This window comes from Panthera onca, chromosome C1 (genome assembly GCF_046562875.1).
Source record: "Panthera onca isolate mPanOnc1 chromosome C1, mPanOnc1 haplotype 2, whole genome shotgun sequence".
NCBI lineage: Eukaryota > Metazoa > Chordata > Mammalia > Carnivora > Felidae > Panthera > Panthera onca.
This window is the reverse complement of record NC_138346.1, coordinates 25,463,326-25,489,754: the sequence shown is the minus strand read 5'-3', so window position 1 is coordinate 25,489,754 and position 26,429 is coordinate 25,463,326. Positions and strand designations below refer to the sequence as shown.

The window sequence follows — 26,429 nt, the reverse complement described above, 5'->3', positions numbered from 1 at the left end:
AAAACCAGAGAATATTGTATTTTGTAGCATCTCTCTGCAAAAGAATAAAATACTTTTTCATTACTGAGACTATAGTAACACGTTTATTAAATGAATAAGTATTCTTCATTTTGAAATTAAGTTTTCATTTTAAAGGAACGTGGCTCATTACTTGACTCACGAAAGGAAAGTATTTTTCTGGCTTTGTACTCAAACCCCTTGTATTTGCAACCCTCCCAAAAAGCTTATACATGTTTCCTATGGTTTATTTACCACATGTTTGCTAAAGCAGACAATTTTTAATTTACTGGTCAGATTCACCTATTATCTGCATGCAGTGTACGAAACATTTTCCTAATTCACCAAAATTTCTTTGTGAGGATGAAGGAAATTACACTGAATATGATTGAGATCACGTGGGCTTTTAGATCTTAATTATAAATTTTCAAAAAACAACTGAAAAAAGGAACTAGCTCCCTTGGCCACTTTCTAACCAGGAAACAAGCGAAAAAGCTACCTTTATTTCCAACCATAAATCCCAAATGTTTCATTTTGATTTTCCCCACGTTAACTTTCTCACCTAGCTAAGCAGCATTTCCTGCTATTATAGCTGCTGGTCCAATATCAGCTGACCAGCATCCATCACACTCCTTGCTTCCATGAGCTTAGGGACTCCCAAGGAACTCCATGTATGAAGACTTCTGCTTACAGCTTCTAATTATTTTCGAACAGATAATGGAACATTTAAGTTCAGAGAGGTTAGATGAAATTCTTAAGTGGATCAAAACCCTAGAAAAAATTGTAGTCACTACAATCACTGTAGAAAACGCTAAGCTTTTTATCAAACTGGTCTGATAATTTTACTACCTCAGAGGTGCTCATTCTTATTTCTAATCACACTGTGCCAAGCCATACGTAAACGATTAAGCTATGAGAACAAAAAACATGGCTTCCTAGGAGCTGCTGCAGCATTTAAAAATGTTCAAAACAGTATCTTGATTCTTTTATTTTTACCGAGAAAAAATACAATTGAGCTCTTTCTGTAGTATGTATGGTACAACTCATTATTTTAATAGGCTTAAAGAAACAGAAATTGTATGGTAATCATTTTATGCAAGGTGGTAATGATGAGATTAAAATATATGTATTTACAGTATTGATAATACTTATAATTTATTTACGTTAATAATATAATTATAACATATATTTATAATATATATTAGTATACATTAATATGTAAATATATATTCACTCCACTATGTAGATACACATAATTGTATGTGTGTGTGCTACTGAAAATGTCGCAGCATATTAAGCCTTCATTTCCTGAACCAAATCCCTGCTATATGAATAACTAAAATCACCTTATGCTACATAATGCAAACTAGGATTTTATTCAGCTAGTCCCTTCCTCTAGCAGAAACAATATTTTGTAACCTTGGACCTGTAAACATAACATTAAGCACTAACAAAACCAATCATATCAAGGTTTGATAGGTCTGAAATTATTTGCTAATTTTTTGGAAATGCTATTTTCTGGTATATACTTGCCCTGTGGGCACGAGTTTTCTACCTGAATTTTAGGAACAAGTTTCATATTATAAACAGATCTTTCTACTGGTGCAATCAAACTGAGCGAGGAGTCTTCCTAAACCATCATAATTAGCAAATACTGTTCAGATTGGAGTCAGAAACTGTACATGATCAGTGTAATTCTCCTCTAGCTCTGTGGTGGCAAAGCAATACATCCGTAACAATTTATAAAATTCACCAAATTGTAGAATTTACAAAGCTGGAAAACATCTACAATATGCAAAGCCAATGCCTTTAACAAACTACTAATTTTCACTCATCAAATTTAAATACTGGTATAGTATACTATGTGCCCTTGAGAAACATCCTTTCATTCACACAAATCCAAGAAATGCTTTGGAGAAACAGGAGCAGAAAACTTATTAAGTTACATGTTGAGGCTTACAAAGAGAAAATTGGTTTGGATTTAGGAGGTGTCTTTTAGGTACTTCAAGAAAAAAAAAAGCCTGTTAGAATATAAAACTTGGCAAGTACGTTGCCTATTTTCTAACATTTTAGTACTCCCTAGGACAATGATTAAAGCTCAAGTTTTATAATATTTATTAAATTCAGATAACTAATACCAGCAGTGATTTATGACTGCAGTCAATTATTTTTATACATTTATTTTTGCAAAAATCAGTGATAAAAATCAAACTTTGTTTCTCCTTTTTATATGGGATTCCATCCTCGCGTCCTTGTTCCTATTGGAATAGATGTCAATAGGCAAGTGACAAGGGTGGATCTGAGGGGAACACTAGTAACAGATTGTTATTGGAGAAGCAAACTCTATCCAAAATTACTATATAAAATTTCAGGAACTCAAGATTAAAAAGAAGCTAAACATGAAACATAGTACCATCTTCCCATATATAACGGAAACATTTGCAGGGAAGTATTCAAAAGGTTCCGACTAGGGGGTAGTTACTGGCTTCCTGCATGCATGGATAATCTACAAAGTGTTTTCCTTCTTAACAGGCTTTCAGAGAGCACACTGAGTCCTACTTAGAGAGTCAATATAGGTCTATTTTTCAGAGATATGTTGTTACTCTGGATTCAAGACAGCTACTAAATTTGAGTTTGTAGAAATAAATCAGAGATGAACAATATAAACACCTAAGAAAAATGATCCAAGTACAGTTTGCCAAAAAAGATAAGACTATTGGGGAAAAATAGTAGAGAAATCAATTAGACTGAAATGAAGAAGGCTTAAAAGAGGAATAAAAGTCTTTTTAAAAAATAGGAAAAAATCCATTCAGGCAATTAACAAAGTATTTATTGGTTCCTAAATACATGCTTGCACAGCAAGCTATTTTGCTATTAAATATGCACTGGTGGGGTCAACAGACAGTCTCTGTCATCAAAGATCCTATCAGCTTGTGGTAGAGTGGGATTCTATAATAATAACTAGCACAAATAACTGTATAATAATGTCATGATTGATGCACAATGGAAAATATCTAAGTACTGTTAGCAGGTTATAATTGAGATTAAGGGGTCAGGAAAACAATCTTTGAAGAAGTATACTTAAACTGAGAAAATAAGGATAACTAAGAGTTCATTAGGTATAATTGGGAAAAGGACACTCCAGGCAAAGGCACTAACTGTCTTGCTTGACTTGTAGGAGTGGAAAAAAAAAAGTCGGTGAAGAGAAAGAAGGCTAGGATAGTAATTAGGAGCTCAGAAAGCAAGGATCTAGTATTTTGCTCTAGTGAAGCTACTGTAAGTTGTTATGCACAGGAGTTACACAACTCAAGTCTTATATTAAAAAGTAGGTAGATCAAACTGGAAGCTATTCTCCTAATTCAAGCTAAAGAGGTTGATTATTTGGATTAAGGTAGTAGCAGTGGAATATAAAAAGATAAGGATGCTCTCTAAATGTGTTTTTGGCATAGAATAAAAAATCATAGCATCATGTGCTCTTGAATTGGTAGTGAGTAGTTTGAGGGATTGTGACATTCAAGGACAAATACCAAATTTCTGATAGAGTACAACAGGGTGGAAAAATATACAAATTATTTACAAGCAGAAGAGATATAGACAAGAAGACAAAGAGACACATTCCAAATGTGTTAAATTTGAGATGCCCCCGAAATTTCAATTTGGAGACATCAAAGATAGAGATGAGCTCAGATTCATAAAATACACTGGAGTTGAAATTTAGTAATCCAGTGATATGATCTAGGGAAAATATGCAGACTGGAAAGAGGTCTAGAACATGGCACTGAGACATTTCAGTATTTCCAGAATTGCTTAACATCAGCATGATTTTGAGAAGCAAGAAAGTTGAAGGTTTCTGAAAGAATGTGATTATAACAGCGGGTGATGAATCCAAGTTGTTTGTGGAGGAAAGGTGGTAGGTGAGAGGTAGTGAGAAATAGAGGAGTCAAATGTATGGGTGATACCTAAAAAGGTGCAATGTTTCTCAAGAAGGCACTATAGGTAAGAAACCAAAGGTGTAGGAGAGTGTGGTTGGACAATGCGGTGTTTGAAATAGTGATTTCAGATGTGATGACATTTCTGACCAAGTTCTATACAAATAACAGGAGGTAAAGAAGGGCTAATGAAATAAACCATAACAAATGATTTACTTTAGTTAACTGGTAAATTTTTCTTTTCTTTTTTCTAATCTTCTTCTCTTTTCCTTTCTTTTCCTTTCTTTTCTTGTCTTGTATTTTCTTTTCTTTTCTTTTCTTTTCTTTTCTTTTCTTTTCTTTTCTTTTCTTTTCTTTTCTTTTCAGTAGAGCCTTGAAAGACTAAATTCTATTTCTAATGGAGTTCAGAGAATCTCTATTTGAAGATATTGTTTGGTTTTTATTGAAATATTTTTTAAAATTTCATTTATTCCAGAGAGAGACAGAAAGAGAGAGCACGACCAGGGGAGGGGCAGAGCAAGAGAGGGACACAGAATCTAGAGCAGGCTCCAGGCTCTGAAGTGTCAGCACAGAGCCCCACATGGGACTCGAACTCACAAGCAGTGAGATCTTGACCTGAGCCAAAGTTGGAGGCTTTACCGACTGAGCCACCCAGGCACCCCAAGTTTTTAAAAGCAAAGTAACTATCCAAAACTTTTCTTAATTATTTTAGCTGTAATTTTTCTTAGGAAAGGAGGATTATTTATAATTGACTTCTCAAGATCATGGCAGCAGTATAGAATCCTGTGACATCTAAATAATGGGCTTTTTTAAAAAAGAAATTTTGCATTTTTTCACCTCTGAAATTTTGTTCATGAATGCAAATGAGCAAATCTGTAAGGCCTAAATATATCATTGGATTAAATTATATGAATTAAAAAAATTATTAGTATGATATGGGAGCTAGCCAATAGTTACTGTTACCTGTGAAGTCATAGGCATAACAAATGTTATTTTTATCATGTGAAATTAATGTTATTGTACAAAATATCTTTTTAAATCATTTTGCAAGTCTGCCATAATGTGAGAGAAAAACTCTACTAATAAATTCTTTTGTCTCAGCCCACTAACATGACATCAGTTAGATCTGAAACAACTCACATTAAGACAGGGAATATTATTAAGGCAATATAGAGAAGAGCAACATATAAGCACAATTCATATGGACATTTCTTCAGAAAATGATAAAATGCCAGTTGTGTGAAGATGAATAAATTTTTCCACTGTATAGGGAGAGGACAACAAGCTATTCTTCTTTTAATAAAAATATGACCATTTACACAATAAATCTGAGTGATTTGAAACATATCTCCTTGCAGCACCTTACTGGGAAGTAGGTGGTTGATTTGGCCTGGGAAAGCTGAAACTAAAGCCAAGAAACTGAAGCAATAAGCTGAAGTATTACTGTTCAGTCACTGGAATTTAGAATAATTATATTTTTTTTAATCTCAAGATTATTTTTAATAAGGCATATTGGCTAATAAAACATTTAAATACCTGTACACTTTCAAGTTATATGTAATAATGTCAAGTGATAGTGGGACTTAAATATCAGAGAAAACAATAACAACAACACAGTAATAGAAATTCAGACAAACTAATGAGCTTGTCTGATTTGACCAGACCATGGTCCCCAATTCTAGGAATCTTGCTCAATAGCATCATGTTTTGGCATGCGTTCCTTATCATTTTATGGATAAAAACAAAGCAAAGCAAAGCAAAACAAAACAAAGCAACGACAACAAAAAATACCCCCGTGTTCTTCCAACGAAATGGTGCTATTTGAAACAAGAACTAGCAGTGTGTATAAACATAGGTATTCTTAAGAATGTACACCTTTAGAGTCATTATTTTATAATGTTGTTCAATGTGATCTTCCTGTATTGGAATTAAAGACATACTGGCCATTCAATAACAGTGTGTTATTATTGTCATTATAAATCTATTAGACATATCCAGGTGGGTTGAATAACAGCCTTGTGACCAAATTCTCCTTCTCTTACTTTTAGCATAGCATTTACAAGAACACAAATTGTTCCTTATTTGTTTTTGCCTATGGTAAAAATTCTAAGAAAATCTAAAAGTCCTCTCCTTTGCCCTGGATATCAATGGAAGTATTGGATGTAGTGAGTTTTAAGTTGTATTTTGTCATTTATTATAATAACCAGTAAAACATAGCTGTATCTAATAAACTTAATATTAACAGTTATTGAATTTAGAATATTCTACCCCAAGTATAAAGCTGGATGCTGTCAGGTGAAGTGGGGCAAAGAGATCTAATGCCTTCTTTTTCTTAATGTTTTTTTTTTTTAATTTATTTTTGAAAGAGAGAGAGAGAAAGGGGTGAGGAGGGGTAGAGAAAGGGAGACAAAGGATTGGAAACAGGCTCTACATTGACAGCAACAAGACCTATGTGGGGCTTGAACTCACGAACCCTGAGATCATGACCTAAGCCAAAGTTGGATGCTTAACTGACTGAGCCACCCAGGTGCCCAGAGATCTAATGTTTAATAAGAGTGTACGGTTTCCATAATCTTTGGAAGCTTTATTTTCCTTCTTCAAAATGGTATAAAACAAATGCATAGAAACAAATACACATATACATTAATTTGCAAGAGACATGAAGCATCGTTGCAGATGTTATATTAATTTCTTTTTTTTTTTTTTTTTTGTTATATTAATTTCTAAGTTAAACCGGGAGTACTCTACCATATGGAAGAACCCAAACTAGGAGATATGCCAAACATGACCTTCATTTTAATAACCCTGGGATATTGGCAACTTCAACTTAATTCTTAGGTCCAAATTACAAATAAATTTGCTGATATGAAGCTTTTTATTATAGTTTGATATATTATTTAAGTACTTACAATGATCTACATTCATAATAGATGAGCTAAAAATGTTGTTATGCAATGTAGGTATACTTTGCATTAAAATTATACCAGTCTATTTAAAATACTGAATTTACCATTAATTTTTCCAGTGCAACTGTATTTTAATTATTGCGAAGCCACACTAATGTTTTGAAAGAAGATGTGAAATAGTACTGAATGTTTCTGCTTGATATTTATTGAAATTGTCGATGGCAGTCCATCGATCTATTAATCTGGCATCTATTCACATGTACGAAGGGCTCAGTCAAAACATTTTCCCTAATTTTTTTTTTTAAACTTCTAAAAAGAACATACGGTTTGGAGTCTGTTGGTCACCAAATTTGCCAATGATTTAGGAAAATGACTCCTTTCATGGCTCAATCAGAACCTCATCTAAAATTCAGCAGAAATCTAAGACTTCAAGCTGCCATCCCCACTCCTGTTTCCATGGGAATAGACTTCAGATCAGGAAAAAAAAAAAATAAAAAGGATGGGGTTAGGAGCTTTCAAATAATCATTCAAAATCATGATGAAGCCTTTAAAGCTTCTTTCTTAGGTGATTATTTTGTAGCCTCTTAACCCCTTTTTGCCAGTCTGTTTCCATGGAAATATGACAAAAATGGCTGTCCGAGCCTCCAGCAGAGATTATTAGCATTCTTGTGAATTTCAGCTTTGGCTGCAGTCTAGTCTGGGCAAGATCTTTTTTTATATCAGTTTTACATATTAACCTATACTCTTTATATTCATTGTCCTTTTTCTTAATATTTTTTAGTTTCTTTGAAAATTCCTTTCACAACTGTATACCTATAATCAAGATCAAATAGGTTGTGACTTCACTGGAAAAGGCTTCAGTTTTACATTTTACTGTATGAGCCAGGACAGGTAGCTGCAGATAGTGTCAGAACTTTTAGACACCTGCAGAAGGAAATATTATTTAGTTACTGGACTCAGTGTCTGTCAGGTGGTGGTAGATAAACAACAAGGTGTAACAAGGTTGGTATTCAAAATATTTAGCAACTGGTAAGGCACAGCACTGACTGATCAGAGCAGCTGGCTTGCACCGGTTAATTATCAGTCCTGTTATATAATAGCCAAGAAGTTCTTTAACTAAAAGCAGTCCCATATATGATGGTAAGCATTATGCCCAAATAAATTATCCAAGGTCAAAAACTGAGCTCCTATAAAACTTACAAAAGAGCTTACAAGAGAAACTGGGTAGAAATATATAGCAATCCATCTTTAAAAAAATCAAAGTGCATATGCTTGCGTCATCTTTCGTATGAAGGTCATTTGAAAATCAAAATCATTCTTATTATTGAAATTATCATTCTAAAAGAGAAAGAACATATGTATCCTTGATAGAACCCCTCACAGGATAGCTTATATTGAATGTGAAAAAATAACAGCATGCCACGTATACATTTTATCTGTACTACCTTCTGAAATCTGCTGAACAGCTCAATCTACAATCTTTGCTGGGGGGGAATCTTAAAGTTCTGATTGACCTTATCAAGTATTTTTATTCTTCAGAACGCTCTAATTTTTCTATAGTTGGAGCTTTTTACCCATAAGGTTTGTCTTCCGAATTTGAACTGAAAAAAGTAAATTTCCATCGGTAATTATCTGACTTGGGTAGGTTCCTAATTTAAATTTAGCACAAACTGACTTACTATAGAAACTAACCTTGATTGATGTTTTCTGCTAAGTGGATAACAATAATAAAATAAAGCAGCACAATTAATTTTTCAAATCATCATTACTACTCCCAAATGCAATTTGCCCTTCTTTGCATAGTGGTTAAACACAGAGCTCTTGTGAGAGCAGAATTTGGTCTTCAGGCCTTCAGCCTTCATCTTGTTTGTGTAAATCAAATTTACTGCAACACAGGCAAATCCATTTTTGTGTGTTGTGTTTTTAGGTACCTATGGATGTTCACCCACCTAAAGGACAGAGCTGTGGTCTCTAGTTTCCATAGAGACCACATTGCACAAAAAGACTATTTATTCTCTGGTCCTTTAAGAAATTTGCTGACCCCTGCTCATGGCTTTAACTATAAATATTATACCATTTGTAAGTAGTGAAGTCTTTATTTAATTCTAAAAGCAGTCTATTAATAACGCATAAAAATGTGATTGCCTGGTGTCTATACTTACATCCATGAACTCCACATTGGCTTTGGGACCAGTTGTTTCATTAAGAATCTTAATAGCCACAGGAATCTTTACTGTTTCTCCTTCAGGTACCCAAATACCCTTTGGGGGAAAAATCACATAAAATCTATATGAAGACATATACAAATTCATACCAGAGACAAAATTTGATTTAACCACTCTATTAATTTCTTTAAAAAAATAATTTAGAAGTTTTACATCTTTTTATTCAATCAACAAAAATTTAACAAGTACCTGCTATATGTTACAAGTTACATAGCAACTTTGTTTTCTGCTTTCATTATCTGAGAATGACTCACACATTTATTCTGCTTTCAAGGTGTTTACTATTATATTATAAAGTATCACATTATAAAATTCAATTTGTATGTGTGAAAAGGCTTTCAATAGAGAAAAAATGACATAAAATATAATAATATTAGATTTGGATAAAAATCAACTTCTCAAGACTTTGAGAATGCTGCTCCAATTTTTGGTCTTCAAATGTCTCATTTGTAATTTAGAAGACTGGGCTAAGTAATCTTGGAGGTTCTTTTCAGCATTAATATTACCTAATTATTCTGCAACTAAAACAAACAAAAACATGAAAATAGCATAGTCTCACATTCCTGAAATTCAGATTGATTTAAGAATTAGTTTTCTAAGGAAAGTACTAGGGAGTATTGACCACCTATTAATTTGTTTAGATTGTTAAATATTGTGTATGTGTGTGTCAAGGATTTTTATTAGCTCTGAAATAATATAAAATATTTATATTGGTCACCGCCAGTTCTCTCCTTCTACAAAAATATAATACCTGAGCAAGATCTATACAATGGGAAAATATAAAGTAGGTAAGGTTTGAGTCAAGTACAACATTAAGGAACATAACAGCATTTCTGAGTAAACGGCTATTTGAATTAGGACAATAATTTTGATAAGATACATAGGGATGCATCGATTACATGAGACTTTTTTTGAAGCACATTGTCCCAAATGAACACAGAAACGAATGTGAGGTTATATGGAAAAAATGGAAATCTCAGATTTTAACTTATTAGCCCTGACACCAAAAACAAAAGTATTCTTAGTCCAGTTTTAACATTAAAATGAAAGGGGGAAAAGCAATCTCTTATTCCTAAAGAGAATTTCTAGTCTTTCCTAATATCAACTGGTTGTAGTTATAAAAAAAAAAAAAAAAAGTTTTGGGGCGCCTGGGTGGCTCAGTCGGTTAAGCGTCCGACTTCGGCTCAGGTCATGATCTCACAGTTCGTGGGTTCGAGCCCCGCGTCGGGCTCTGTGCTGACAGCTCAGAGCCTGGAGCCTGCTTCACATTCTGTGTCTCCCTCTATCTCTGCCCCTTCCCTGCTCATGCTGTGTCTCTCTGTCTCAAAAATAAATAAACATTAAAAAAATTAAAAAAAAAAGTTTTTCACTTTTAAAACATGTATATTTGTATTATCAAAAGTTGTAATAATACAAGAGGAGAACTAAATACAAAAATTATTTTAAAAAAATCAGAATAATAAAGAAAAAAACTCTTTAACCATTAGAAGGTGAATTTAAGGGTTATATTCTTCTTAGAGTGAATAGGGAAATTTATGTGTCAAATACAAAAAAGGGGGCACCTGGGTGGCTCAGTCGGTTAAGCATCCGACTTCAGCTCAGGTCACGATCTCACAGTTCGTGAGTTCGAGCCCCGTGTTGGGCTCTGGGCTGACAGCTCAGAGCCTGGAGTCTGCTTCAGATTCTGTGTCTCCCTCTCTGACCCTCCCCCATTCATGCTCTGTCTCTCTCTGTCTCAAAAATAAATAAACATTGAAAAAGATTTAAAAAAATACAAAGAAATAAGCCATGTTCCCTGTGGTATTATTATTATTTTTTTTAATTATTAGTGCAGAAATGGGGTAGGAGAGGCAGTGAAAGTCCAAGATCCATAGGCTACATTTTCTTAGTGATGGTATCTAGGGTAGAGAACACGTTTACCATTACTCAATAAAGTAACTAAAGAGGGGATTACTTTATAAAGATATATCATCAATATTAAAATATTCCTAAAGTATACTTTTGAAATAAGAATATAAATTCAGTGTGAATTAATTTGTACTGCTTTTTAAATAAGTAGTCATTATTTTCTAGGCCTGACCAGACAAAAATTCAACTATGTTAATACCCACAATATTGGTTCAGATCTTTTATGTTTAAACACAGCATATCTCCAACCAGGAGGAAAAATTAACCAAATAATTAGCTAAGCTAATTTGCATTTATGTGGTCAAGAATAGTTCTTTACATTTTAAGACAGTATGTCTTTGTAGGAACTTATATACTAATTAAAACTTAGGGTCAACCATACACACTGCAGGCATGAAATTTAAACATACTTATGGAACCTTCAATACAAGTAATTTCAATAAAGGCATTAAGTCATGGACAACAGGCAAATAATTGTTCATAATAAAAACATTCATATAACTTTATTAGTAAATGTCTAAATGGGTAATTTTTCCCTGCTGAGGTCACTAGATCATATTTGTCCTTGAGCTAAATGTTATCCATGATTTAAAATAAAATTTTGCTTTCCAGATCATACCATCTTTAAAATAAAAGGGTGGTGATATGCTAGGAACAATCTAAAACTGAGTTATCTTCAAACAGGAAGTCCATTATTTCTAGCATATATATAAATAGAAAAACAGGATAAGTTGTGTTTCTTCAACATTACAAAGAATTTGAAGACTAGAAAGCACCAAGCCAGCCTAGAATAGTTTCTATTCCAATTAGGTGCTCAATTAATTTTGAGTGTAATTGAACATAATATGTACACTAGATTAAGAAATTTCTGCATTTTGGCCCTAGAATAAAACAATTTTATTCTAAAGAGATTAAATTATTTTTGGAACACTCAGGAGAGAAAATTAAGATTAATATTCTACTTGTTAATATTTTTTGTTAAGTAAATACCTGTTTCACATAGAAAAAAAACCAAACATTGTAAAATACAGAATTTCTAACATCCAGTCTATTTTAACAAAAATGTTTGTAAAAATAACTGTAGGCTTGCATATAGCTTTAAGAAATATATAAAACTGTCAAGTAAAATTTGGGGAACTGTCACAATGGACAGTCTAAGAAGGATTTAGCACTAACCCAGCAGAAATTTGAATTTGAAAAACAAATTTCACCACAATTAACCTTGGGCCTGGCCTCTGAATTGGTTTTGTAATTAAACTAAAAAAGTAAACACACAGATAACATTATTTGAGCTTTCCCTTTCCAAAAAGATGTCTCTTATTGGAAACCCACGATGTCACCCTTTCATTCTCCGACCTGAATTTCACAAATAAAGTCACTTTTTTAGTTTGCATACAATGGTGAAGACATCAAAACTGAAAGTTTTCTGTTAAATCATATATGTTAACAGGTAGGCAAAAAGTAGTTTAGGAACTAGTCCTATCCTGTTAACCAGTCAGCACATTTGTGTAGGTTTTAAAAAGATAGGCTAGTAACGTCCTGGTGGGGAGACATGTGGATGAAAGAGCAGAAGAAAAGAAGAGCAAGGATTATGGTACATCCCTAGGCCTGTCTGGGATTCCCCGCAGCACTGTGTACGGAGAAGGAAAGCGGGTGAGAGCTGTGTATTTTAGATAAGGACAAATTTACCAATAGGGAGATCATATCAAAAGGGGTTCAGAAGGGCGTGGAAAGAAAGACTATATACCATGGTTTCCGTGACAGTTTCCTGCTTTCTCGTGACTGTACCCATCCCAGCCCTCAACAAAAATGAATGGATTCACTTGTGCAGCAACTTCTCAATACTATACTATACTATACTATACTATAAAGTATACTATACTATACTATACTATACTATACTATACTATACTATACTATAAAGGTTCCACTCTCTGGATATTAAAAGGAAATTAGGTTGGCAAGAGCAATTAACTCTGGCTATTATTTAAGACAAGTCTGAAAGGAAACTTAAAGTAACTAATGGTATGGGTTTTTACTTACTTTATACACTGTTCCAAAAGCTCCCGAGCCAAGTACTTTCACTCTTTTGAGCTCAGTTTCTTTTAAAATACGCAGTTGAGCTTGATTGGGTGCTGTGCCGCTGGGAGTTAAGGGTTCTACCAACTACAAAACAAAAAAGAATATAGGTTATACAGCTTTCCATTCACCAGTCAGTGCTTCCCCCTCTTCCTCTGCCTGCTTCTCTTTCTCATACATACAAAAACACACAAACACACTTTCATTGACAATATTTTTGTAGTATGGATCACTCACGATTCCTTCAGAGTCTTTTCTCTTCCCATGCTTTTTGCCTAGCTGAACACAAGTATAAAACTGTGCCTACCTTGAGGCATACTAAGGTAGGGGATTTTTCTCCCTATTTTTAAAGAAATTTAGGCTGATTAGGGGCTCTAAATCTTACTTTTTGAAGTGCTTCCAGTTTTGGTATCCCCAGCTAAGACTCAGAGATCTTAGTTATGTCCATGTACTCTATCAAAGTTTTCTTTCTTGTTTTAGGAGATTTGATACATAAAAAAAAATAAAACATTGTCTTCTTAGCATTGAAAATCTAACTGGGAAGCCAGGACAAACAAATGGTTGGAAGAAAATAAAGTAAGTTAGCACAATACCAGTGCCCCAGGGCACTGCTTCTAACACTTTGGTGTACACTTGAATTACCTGACATTCTTGGTAAAATACAGATTCTGGTTCAATAAGTCTAAAGTTGGGGCTGAAATTTGCATTTTGCAGAACTCCTGGTGATATCTATGTACGATGATGGTCCTTCAACACATGTTAAGCAGCAAGGCCCTAAAGTACCTTAAAGATAAAAAATCCTAAAATTCTATGAACTCATTCTAGATCCTACATGAATGCTTTGGAATGCAAAGGAATAAAATAACCAGGAGCAAGTAAGCTTTGCTAGTTTTGGCTTCCTGGACGAGGTACACTTTTTTTTTTATTATTATTATTTTTTTTAACGTTTATTTATTTTTGAGACAGAGAGAGACAGAGCATGAATGGGGAAGGGTCAGAGAGAGGGAGACACAGAATCTGAAACAGGCTCCAGGCTCTGAGCTGTCAGCACAGAGCCCGACTCGGGGCTTGAACTCACGGACCGTGAGATCATGACCTGAGCCGAAGTCGGCCGCTCAACCGACTGAGCCACCCAGGCGCCCCAACGAGGTACACTTTAAAGTTGGACTTGAGATAATAAAAATGGATTGACATGGAGGAGGGTTTGCCAATGTAAAGAACAGTTTGGACACAGCATCAGGGAGGAGGAAGAAGACAGAAAGAAGAATGCAACGAGGGGTGGGACAGGTCTGAAGGATGAGATCAGGATGGGAAACACCAGACTGTAAAGTGGGCTGGGTGTGGCCAAAAGATATAAATACAAATAATTTTAGATGTTCAGTTTAGATGCCATTCAGCCAGAGAGGATGAGTAAGGAGGGGAAAGATATGTGAGTATGTGCCAATTTCCTGCTTATGTGAGGGGGAGGAAAAAAAAAAAAAAAAGTAAACGTGAGATTGACTGTGGGTACCAATAGTCTACATCCTGTGTTAAAATTTTAGGTTTTTATCTATGCTTGAGTCAAAATGCAAGTGAGAGAAATAGAAGTTTCTTTTTTAAAAGTTAAATTAAGGAACTAAACTTTAAACTCAGACAAATAACTGGTTCTTTCTCAGCCTAAGGAAATAATTAAAAGTGACGCCTACTCAAATTGCCTTGAAAACCATCACAGTATTTCACAATGTCTGTTTACAATGCTAAGTGCACTGTGACCCTCTGGCTTGGTTATTATTATGCTTCTGTGAACATAATGGTCTATTTCAATAGCTGAACAGAATCTTGAGTATAGGTAAGTGCAGTGAAAACCAACGAGAATTTGGAGAAGATGATAAAATTATCAATAAATTTAGGCTATGGTCTAAAAGTTTGACCACAAATATGCTTCTATTTCATTTTCAAATTTATATTTCAAAAAATGCATACAATTGTGTTCAAGTCACCTAAAATAAATCTCAGAATGAATTACAAAATTTTTTGAAAAACTAGAAGAAGAATCTCCCTCAGAAAATGTCCTTTATTCGAATCCAACTCTGCTGTGCAGCATTTGTTCAGTAGATTTTGATACACACACTATATGTACATAATCAGGAACTTTAATAAATTATCTTTTTAAATCATATAAAAACTTATATAAAAATCATATGCAAGATTGGGGACTAAATTTTAGCACTATGGGCTATATGTATTTAAAACAGATGCTTTGGCACATAATATTGCCATAATTTCATGTTTTGAGAACTTCACTATTCTACCTGAAATGTTTAGTCTTCTGCAATTTTCTTAGATGTCACGTAAAATTTTTACAAACATATTTTTCCAGGCATTTGCGAATGATGTCTTTAAAAGAGGCATTGTTTCATTTGCATGCCAAGATGGCAAAAAGAGGGTCAAGTTTAAATTTGTAGGTTTGTATCTTAGTACTGCCACTCACAGGCTTAGAAAGCAATTTATCCCTCCTTGTCCCTCATTTCATACTCGTTAACATAGATATGGCAATAATTACCTTCGAAGAGTGTCAAAAGATGAAATGGGGTATAACATAGCTGGAAAGCTTTGGAATATTGCCTGCCACATTGTAAGCTCTGAAGCTGTCACTCTTCACGGGATAGGATCATGTCCCATTAACACTTTTTAATCACAGTATCTATCAAAGTATCAAGCTTACAGTGCATCTCAGTAAGTGTATGTTAAATAAAAACAAACATATTTTCTACTTTTACTCATGTAACAGAAGACAAGACAATCTGGAGCAAAACGATTTTGGAAAAGCATATTTACTCTAAGTACATTCCAACAATATATCATGCTTTAACAAGTTTTTCACATCTGAGACAGATTTCAAGCTTCAGTAGTTAAGGATTTGAGTTGATCCTCTTAAGAACTCCTCTTCTATTTAGATGGCAGAAAATCATAGTTATTTACTTCTCCTGAGAGAAAGATGGGACTTCTACAATTATCTAATTTAGTACTAAGCAATAATTTTTTATAAAAATTAGAATCTGCTTATAAAACTAATCAGCATTTGCTTATTTAGTAATTAAATGCCAATTTAGAGGACATTCTTAGCACCATATTAAAAAAAAGAAAACACACAAAATAATTATTTTTGTAGCAATGAGATTTTTCTGCCTGTGGTTAAGGGACAGAACTCTTTTTCTATTTATTCAGTCACTTAAATAGCCACTGCTGTTCCAAGCCTTCAGTTCCTTTCCAACTCTAATTTACTTCACTCTTTAGAATTCTCTTTACAACTGCCCCAAGCTGGCCATGAGGGAGAATTCTACCTGCCTACAGCATCCTAGCTAAACTGAAAATAAGCACAGCACAGGTGTTGTGTCCAAACTTGTATTCATGTGCAGGGTTGAAAATGATGAAGTTGATCTATTTGTAAATATCCAGCTCAAGTAAGAGTTATTACTATTTTTTCTCATGTATATAATTGACTACCTATCTTATGCTTAGCCATCTCTATTGATGAGACAATCCATTTGAATTTTAGACACCTCCAATTCTTAGAAATTCTTTCCTCCGTGTAACTGTAGGTTCTTGAACATTTCACACGATTCTTCTATCTACTTTCAACTTCTAAAGAAAGAGAGCTAAATTTTATTTGCTATCAGTTTGCAGAATTTATAAATGAATGTTCTCATTCCTGTCAGTATTAAGAGGAAAAGTCAGACTGTCACACTGACAATGAGCAAGAAAACAAACCAGGGAAGGCTAAGTCTCAGAACAGAATTGCTGTGAGCTGTTCAGACAGCCAGGGATGTGTATATCAGAAGAAAGAGGTAAGATGCGAGTTGAGAAGGATGTGGAAATGCATAGTTTTCTGTAATTGTTTTTCCCCTGTAACCTGTACAGTGAAAACTATCATGTTGTACACTAGAGAACTCAGTGTGGCAATATAAAAGAAATTAATAATTTGTGGGTAATTTATATATTCACAACAACTAACACGCATAATATTAAATGACTCACATAAATTGTGTGGTAAGGTCTGTGTGATTACAATACTAAGCTTCATCCTGTAAGCTCAGCTTTTTACCACTAGTATAGTGGGATCAGTGGCTACCAATTTAATGACGGTAATTAAAGCATAAATTGCTGGCCTATCTGGTTTTATTTTCAAACAGAAAAATTCTAACATTTTTCTAGTTCTGCTGTTGAGACTTCATCCACCCAGATGTTTTCTGTTCTGCTACTGTAATATCCTAGAGCTTGCCTTTGGGATTCCTCTCCCAAAAGAAACAGATATGTCTTTTCAATAAGATCTGTCGTTCGAGAAGATAATAGCCTCGCCCTTGGTATTTGTCCTCTTTAAGCCATGAAACTGCCGTGACTACTTTTACTATATACTCTGATTTTTCATCAACTTTGTATATAACATACTATGAACTATAAGCCCTTGGCAGGAAATTGAACAGCATTTCACTTGGATTAAAAAGCTGAGTATCATCTAAACCTTCTAAACCTAATGAAAAGCCCCAAACACATGCAGAGAAGAAATAAACACCTCACCTCTGTTTCCAGAAATCTTCTCAGGGCTCTTTTCTTTTTGATACTCTTCCTTCTTACATAAACTGCAAATGTTAGACCCACGATGACCAGGATGAAGAGCCCGCCGATGACTCCAGCTGCAATTAGAGGAGTTCTGCCAACCGAAGGAAACAGGAAAAAAACAAGTAAGAGGAGAGACAAGACAGAGGAAGAAAAAGAGTGGATGTAGGATACATTATCCACATACCACAGATCTAGTCAGTTAGAAGAAAAACAAACAAAAAATTGCATTAAAGCTGTCACAAAATTTTTCTCATGACAACAACTTTACACTTTTTGTTTTGCTTTGTTTTTTAAATAAACCATGCACAAACAACTAATCTTTGGAGACGAGCAGCCACAGCATGCCATTTGACCAAAAAAAAAAAAAAAAAATGAATATATATGTGTGTGTGTGTGCGTGTGTGTATACATATACGTATATATATTACACTTAGTAACAGAATGAAGAACATATGCCAAAATATTGATATTTAAGCATTTTAAATTGTTTTAATTTTACTTGTATCTATAAATAAATGGAAATATATTTTAATAATGTTGTGGTATATAATATTATTTCCAAAATTTTTTCTAAAGTAGACTTTCTCAACAGTGGCACTATTGACATTTTAGGCTGGACACTTGTTTGTTATGGGGGACTGTCTCATGCATGTTAGGGTGTTTATCAACATCCTTGTCCCCCATCCACTAGATGCCAGTAGCACCCCCATCCTTCAGTCGACAATTTCACTAGATATTGTCAAATGTCTGCCCAAATCACCGCCTTTTGAGAACTACTGCTCTAACGCAAAAATGAATGGTCTGGAAATATATGAACCCCACACCTCTGGAGCATGATGGTACTGATATGAGAGATGTATTAACAAAAGTGCTGTTTCAAACTCTTGGAACTTTGATAAGATATAGAGCAGGAAAAAATGAAGAATTGAGTCAGATTCGTTTTCAGAGTTGTAGTAGGACAGAAGTAAATATTATCAAAAGCGTGCCTAAGCATCATATACCTACAAAAGAGATCTACACATTAAGTATTACATTAAAAGATATAACTAGTAAGATGAGATTAGAAGGGGTTAGAAGAGATTTCCTAGAGATTTTTCTTCTTAAAGTGTCTCTTTAATACATTGTTAGCTAAGATATAATTTTGAAACTGATCACTCATTGTTTTCTAACTTAATTTTTTTCCTTGCTTGAAAAGTAATATTTATGATCTTAACTGCTTGTTCTAGAGTAGTATCTATGAGCTTTCTGTGGTCATAGCCCTGAGATATATTAATTTCATTCATCACAGTAAATAGCCCAGAGTAAAACACATAGGTGTTACCTAATACATATTTGACCAATAAGACATGATAGATAAGAAAAGTAAAAAAGAACTCCCTGAATGTCCATGCTTTCAATAGTAAATTTTTTTATGCCTTATGTTTCCATTTTTACAGGAATTTACTCTATACAGCTACATTCTTTTAGAAAAAAAAATTACTTGCTCTTGCAAAATAAACTTCTGTTCAAAGACACATCAAAAATAATGATAGCAGATGATCCTAAATAAAATTTTAAAATTTTAAGGAGCTCTTGAAAAAAAATCTGTGTAACTTCTATAAATGAAGCCATGTCTTCTAAAGATTATGACTGTTATATTGCTGTATAAAACTACAGAAAAACCTTAAGAAGTATTTCATCCTAAAGGTTGTTTCCTGACAGCCGAAAGTACTATAGCATACTGGAATGTTGCTATAATTCAACTAGATTTTCCTAAATGGAATTTTATAAAGATATAAAAATCTATGCTGAGAAAATTAAACTGTAGTATGGACACAAACTCATCATTGTGATGTGTTTTGGCATGTGTAAGATCATATTTTTGAGCCTGGCAGTTAAATATGTATCTCAAGAAAACATTTTAAGATTTCAGTCCAAGGCATAATTTCTGGCTCAAGTGTTTCACATATCCCTGAAAAAGCCATTACTACACAAAGAGTTGTATTTTTGTTTCTTCAGCCGAATATTTTTATTGCAAAGGATTTATGTATGACTGAGAATAGTGCCCAACATTTTGTTAGTTGTAGATTTGAACTAAACTCTAAACTTCTTCTGTTTATCTATTCTGTAAAAAATAAGTGGCATGGATTCATGAAAATGGATGTCAATATCACTGTAACAAAAAATGTTCTATTTTGTTTTTGTTTTCCATTTTAAGAAGAATCACTTCTTTTTTACGTTTATTTATTTATTTTGAGAGAGAGAGAATGTGTGCAAACAGGAAAGGGGAAGAGAGACAGTGAGATAGAGAACCCCAAGTAAGCTCCATGCTGTCAGCACAGAGCCTGTGGAGCTCAATCTCACCAGCTGAAACCAAAAGTCTGACGCTTAATTCACTAAACCACTCATGTGCCCCAAGAAGAACCACTTAATAGAATAAAATGAGACCTCTGCCTCCATTGTTTTCATCTAATTTGGGTGGATATCAATTGTTGAGTCATTACTACTTACCTTGGTCATGGCAATAAACATAAAACACCCAAAAACACAATAGACAATAATTTCTACGTTTTTCTCATTAGCATTTACATTCAATATTTCCCCCAAAGAAGTTCCTTGGTTGATTTGCCTTTCTTTATCTTTTTTCTTTCTTACAACTCTGCAGGAATGGTAGATGTACAAGCTTGAAGAACTAGTTTCTATACTTAAAATCTTACATAAATGTTTTGTTGGATATTTTAGGTGGCCAAATCCTTCATATTTTAGAAGTTGCTCTTGAAAAATAAATCATAAACCACAAGTATGCAACTGGTCAAACTGAGAAGGGGGAATATTCTTTAAGACAACGTGCATGTTTCTTTAATAAGTGAATGGGAAAAAAAGGTACTGTTTTGATTAAAAAGACTTACTGGTCATAACAACAAGATGTGAAATGCAATCTTGCAGTGAACCTTAGTTTTTACCACCATTTGTATGGACAGGTTGCAGATAACTTGAGAAGTTTTGTTATGGGCTGATTAGGTAGCAGATGAGATAAAAATGTACTGCCATGTAAAGATATAGGCCATAGATTTAAAAGAGTGGGTTCTACAAACAGTAGAATCTCAATTAGAGAAGTGTGTGTGTGTGTGTGTGTGTGTGTGTGTAAAAATTTCTAGAAGAATATACAATAAGACACTAAACAGTTCTTGTCTTTGGATGGTATGATTATAGTGCTTTTATTTTTGCATTTTTACTAATGGGCATTTTTAAATTTGATACAATGTATTTTTCTTTGGGTATACAAGTTTGTTAAATGTAACTAAAACACAGAAAAATAAATCATTGTGTAAAAGTTTTTTATAACAATGACTGTATTTTTTCCTTTACTGTTTACTTTGTATTTTTTTCAATTAAGACTTAATTTTGCTATCCCCTGTCCACCTTTACAATGGAAGTACTTCTACACATGTTTCTAATCATTACCGTTTAATGTGTCTGAGGCATTTCCCATTCACTATGTTTTGTACAATTAACATTATGTTTTGCCAGACCAAGCTAATCTGAAAAGTTAATATTATTTACACATTTCCTACTCCATGAAATTTTGATGAACCCAGATATTTGTAGGTATAGGATACATGCCCATTTTTCCCTAAGAGTTAATCCTTCAACTCTTTATGAGAACCCTTTGGATAAAGAGGAAATAGCCATTTAAGTGGCTTTTCTTAAATTGCTGTATATCCCTCCTAGGTATAATGCTGGCTATTGCCAACTCAGCTATATTTCTGAAAGACAGCATTTCCTTTCACATGTGAGTCACAGCAACCTCTTAAAAGGCTGAGATATTACACTATTAACAAGATCATAAGGGTCAAACACCAAGGGACCTAAAATGTTCTGTCTTCTGTTATCTATAACATGAGTATTGTTTGTTGTCATTTGCCTGTACATTACAAATGTATGGGACCCTTAAAGTAGAAGACATAGGACACTTCAAGTGCCAGCTCCAAGCTTAGATTAAGAGAATGTAATCAGGGGTGCCTGGATGGTTCAGTCAGTTAAGCATCTGACTTCGACTCAGGTCATGGTCTCACAGTCCGTGGGTGCAAGTCCCACATTGGGCTCTGCGCTGCCAGCTCAGAACCTGGAGCCTGCTTTGGATTCTGCTGTGTCTTCCTCTCTCTCTGCCCCTCTCCTGCTCATTTTCTTCTCTGTTTTTCAAAAATAAATGTTAAATTAATTAAAAAATAAATAAAAGGATGTAATAAAATTATAATTTACCTTATTCTGTGATTCGGAAATACTACAATGAAACAGATATTCCCCCACTACTAATAGAGACTAATATAATAAAGATTTTTAGTCACAAATGAACTTGGCTTATTTATTTAAAAGCATATAATTTGGCTTTCATAATTTCATTTTGAATTTCAGAGACAACATAGTGTATTATATTCTATTGCCTTGAATGCAATTACCTGTCTTAAATAGTTATCTATAAAAGAGTAGTGCCTCCCAAAACTATATTACTCATATAATAAGATACATTCTTATAATTTATTGCTATATTTGAACCACGCTAATCCTCACTGGAGTATATAAAATGTGAGAGAATATATGAAATTTGATTTTATAAACATCCAAACATTTTTCCTTCATTGATCTGTTTCTCTCCAGATCTAGTCAGAAAAAAATGTATTAAAGTCAATATAATTTATGATTAAAACTCAATGGCTCTCAAACTATTATACCATTTTTCATTTAATGTCAAGGGCAGGCCATCCTCCTAAAAATATACAGCAATATTTTTCTTTAAAATTGTAGGGGCACCTGGGTGGCTCAGTCGGTTAAGCATCCGACTTCAGCTCAGGTCATGATCTCGCGGTCTGTGAGTTCGAGCCCTGCATCAGGCTCTGGGCTGATGGCTCAGAGCCTGAAGCCTGCTTCCAATTCTGTGTCTCCCTCTCTCTCTGCCCCTGCCCTGTTCATGCTCTGTCTCTCTCTGTCCCAAAAATAAATAAACGTTAAAAAAAATTTAAAAATAAAATTGTAAACTTAGTTAAACTGGTATTTTGCCTAATGTAGTCATTGCAAAGAATGCTAAATCTGTAAGATTCTTTCATAGGTATTTCACCAAATAAAAGGATTTCAATTTTATGATATAGGTTTCTTTTTTCTTTTTCTTGAATCCAGAATAATTTTCAATACAGATAAGGGAAACAACCCAAAGTTCTATCAAACACTGATGGTACAATTTGCAACCAACATTATGACTTTAAATCAGCGAGTTCACTTTTAGAAACTTCTAAATTAAATTAAATAATTTGGAGATGGGTCTCAGGATTCATTGGATCAGACTTAGAGTGAATTCACTATTGATGGGCACTAGGCTAAATAGAATTTTTTTTAAATTTTTTTTAACGTTTATTTATTTTTGAGACAGAGAGAGACAGAGCATGAACAGAGGAGTGGCAAAGAGAGAGGGAGACACAGAATCTGAAACAGGCTCCAGGCTCTGAGCTGTCAGCACAGAGCCCGACGCGGGGCTCGAACTCACGGACCGTGAGATCATGACCTGAGCCGAACTCGGTCGCTTAACCGACCAAGCCACCCAGGCGCCCCGAAATAGAATTTTTTTTAAATTTACATAGGAAATAAAAATAAACAAAAAACAACAGGCTAGTCAGATAATTTTAACAAGGCATTTTTGTATAATAAATGTTAAATAACATAGTAAAATAGTGTCTCTAACATTATAATTTTTTGTTTACCTTTCAAATCTGCATGATTCTTCCTTAGAGTGGCATATTGTGCTGGAAAGAGGCTTCACAGTCAGACCAATCTGAGTTTTAATTATGTGTCTGCCTCTAACTAGTTGTGAGTGTAGTTCTTCTATCAAATAACTCAGCTTAAGTACCCATAAATATATTCTTCACCTATGGTAATAAAAAATAGACACAGCAGGGAACTCTATAGTCTTTCTTACATTTCTGAGATCTGATGATTTTGCCTCTAGATCCTGCCAAATAAATGAAATTTAAAAATTAAATAAAATTTAAATAACGTACCCTTAAGCATTAGTGAATCATATGCCTCACTCTGGTCGGGACAATCCATATTTTGTACCAGTGTAAATATCAATAGTATCCCACTGATTCTCAAAAGCAACCTTGTGTGAGTGATAAACCCAATATTTATCTTAACTGTAGCCCAATTTAGAGAAATTAGCGTACCTCAAGTTAACAAGTCTTTACATATAACAGCTAACAAGTCTTTATATATAACACGCATATAAATGTGTCTGAGTGTATGCATTGTGTGTGTGTATACTTACACACATTCACACTAGAGAGTATTAATATTAACAGATTTACTTCTTAGGAAGGTAAATTAATTTTTGCCTGTAGTAATCACGTATGTAACTTAAATGGATGCTGCATAAATTAGGGTCAGATATTATGATTCTCTATAACCTTACATTTTCTTTAAAACATATAATTAGGTAGCTTTAGCTATTTTCTTTAAAAATACAATTACATAATATTGGCTATGATCAACTGTTCCCTGTCTTCCTTCTGAATATCTTCTAGTGGTCATCAGACAAAAGTGTCAGTCTACCACGTATCCTCAGCAATGTGCTCCATGTTTCCTAATTTGCTCTTGCTATAAGAAAAATATAGTTGATCAAAAATATGTTGACTCCTTAACTAAAAAAAAAGTTGACTCTTTATTGACAGAAAATTCTTAGAATCAGTTGCTAACTAAGATAAGGAATACAACTTTGAAAATAACATTTTTAATATTTTATTAATTAGGTAAACAGTTTAAACATAGTAAAAGTTCTGCTCAAATAAGGGGGACATGGAATTTGACTGCCATCAGGTATTCATGAGTTTTATAGTGCAAAGAATGTCACTAAAAATTCACTTCAGTTTCAATGGGAAATAATCTAATAGAAATGGAAATATTAAAGACATTTTATCCTGATAAATAAAACATTCCTGTTTATGGAGGTAAATCAGAGATTTATTTGGTCCTTAACTTCAAAAAATAAATAAATGAATTGACTATAAACATTTTTATTCTAATAATAGTTGTATATTTTTAATTAAAAATGTATTTTTACATACATTGTATATTTTCTTAATAACTATACAATGTAGATCTTATAAGCTTCATATAAGATATGAAGAAACAGACTCAGAAAAGTTAAGACACCTAGATAAGGTCAAACATAATAGTAATGCTAACATTCTACATATTGGACTCTGAAGTCCATTAACTTTTCAGCTATATTATGTTGTCTCATTTTCCAACGTTGATTCATTAGAATTGTTTTTTAAGGCAGATATACAAGTCATCAGATTTTTTCTTCAATATCTCTTTGAAAGTAGAGAATAGAAAAGGCATATAAATTCACTTAGGGGTTCCAATAGATTCTTTGATTTTATCTTTAGCTATATCTTACTATTGTAATTTTTACTGGACTATCATTTTATCTGCATTGCTATGTTCATTGTGGTTTCTGTTTATTAAATACTTTATGTCCTTACTGAAATTTATAAGTGATATTATTCTTTACTTAGATTCATTTTATTTTCTCATTGAGAAAATAGTTAAGAGGATTTGTTTGGCTTAAAAAAAACAAAACACAACCTGGATTTCCTTTAAGAAAAGCAAAGACCAGCAGTATGTACCATTCTAGTGTCTGTGCCTACTACAGTGATACTCTCTGTGCAGTCTTCCCCAAAGAGGTTCAGATTTGAAACAAGAGACCTTGAAACACTAGGAAACATTGAAATTCCCCAGAAGACATTTTAAGTGTTACTGCCTAGGGCAAGGAGAGCCACATTAATGTTCTTTGGTTTGTTTTGTTTTGTTTCTTCTCCTGCAAACTGTGCTTATGGTGACCCAGAATTCCACCTGCTCTATAAATATGACACATCTTTTCTTTCTGAACAAATAAAAGTGATCTGGGTCAGACTCTGAGGCAGACATCAGTTGACAGTTACAGTTTTTACTTGATGAGACCTAGGGTATTACAGTATGCCTCTATCCTTTGATTAGGATTCTAGATTCCTCTTTTATATGTTAAATATTACCAGAAAAGTAAGTACTAAAGCAAATGAATCACAACATACTCTCCCTCTTCCTAAGCAAATTGACTTGTCTTCATGTGATAAGATCTTTTTTCCCAATATTAAAAAAAATATATGAATGTTACAGATTCACTAAAATGGTGTTACAAAGTATTTCAGTAGAGATATCACCATTAAAGCAATATGTAAATATCACCTGGATTCTTTTATCTCTAGGATTAGTCTCTGAGAAAAATTTCTAACAGTTTCATGATAATTTCTTCCTTCTCTGTATTGGCAATGTTTATATCTATCTATGGGTTATCGTTTGCTTGTTATAACTTTTGAGAAAGTATGCATACTTGGTTTGATTTTGGGGACAGACATTCTCATGCTTAAGGACACCATTCTGAGGATATATATAATAATCTTTCAGCTTTATTGAGGTAAAATAGAAAAATACCTATGGATTTCTACAAATAAAGTGTTGAAAGGGAATTATACTAGAAATAATTTTATTTTAATAGGTCCTTTTTAGAGCTTAGGTGAATTTTTGGCACTTACATTTTTTTTTCATAGTTTTTACCTATTATACAATATCACCAATGTCTATATTAGCACAGCACTTTTATGATTATCTATAGATAGAATATAGAAATATGTTTACTGCCACAAGCAAAATATTGTAAACATTTCATTACCAAATATGTTATCCGCTAAGTACTCTAACCTATTACTTATTCATTA

The 26,429-nt window shown here is 33.6% G+C and overlaps 1 protein-coding gene across 4 annotated transcripts in view; it reads right to left on the bottom strand.

The window, feature by feature from the left end:
• Positions 1 to 26,429, bottom strand: part of ERBB4 (erb-b2 receptor tyrosine kinase 4) — a 1,144,263-nt gene that overhangs the window by 205,489 nt on the left and 912,345 nt on the right. For all 4 annotated transcript variants that reach the window (XM_060623387.3, XM_060623389.3, XM_060623384.3 and 1 more), the window contains exons 17-19: positions 17,602 to 17,734; positions 13,009 to 13,131; positions 8,995 to 9,093 (exon numbers count right to left, since the gene is read on the bottom strand). In XM_060623387.3, the coding sequence (XP_060479370.1) occupies positions 8,995 to 9,093; positions 13,009 to 13,131; positions 17,602 to 17,734 (355 nt within the window). The remainder of the gene's footprint in view (positions 1 to 8,994; positions 9,094 to 13,008; positions 13,132 to 17,601; positions 17,735 to 26,429) is intronic.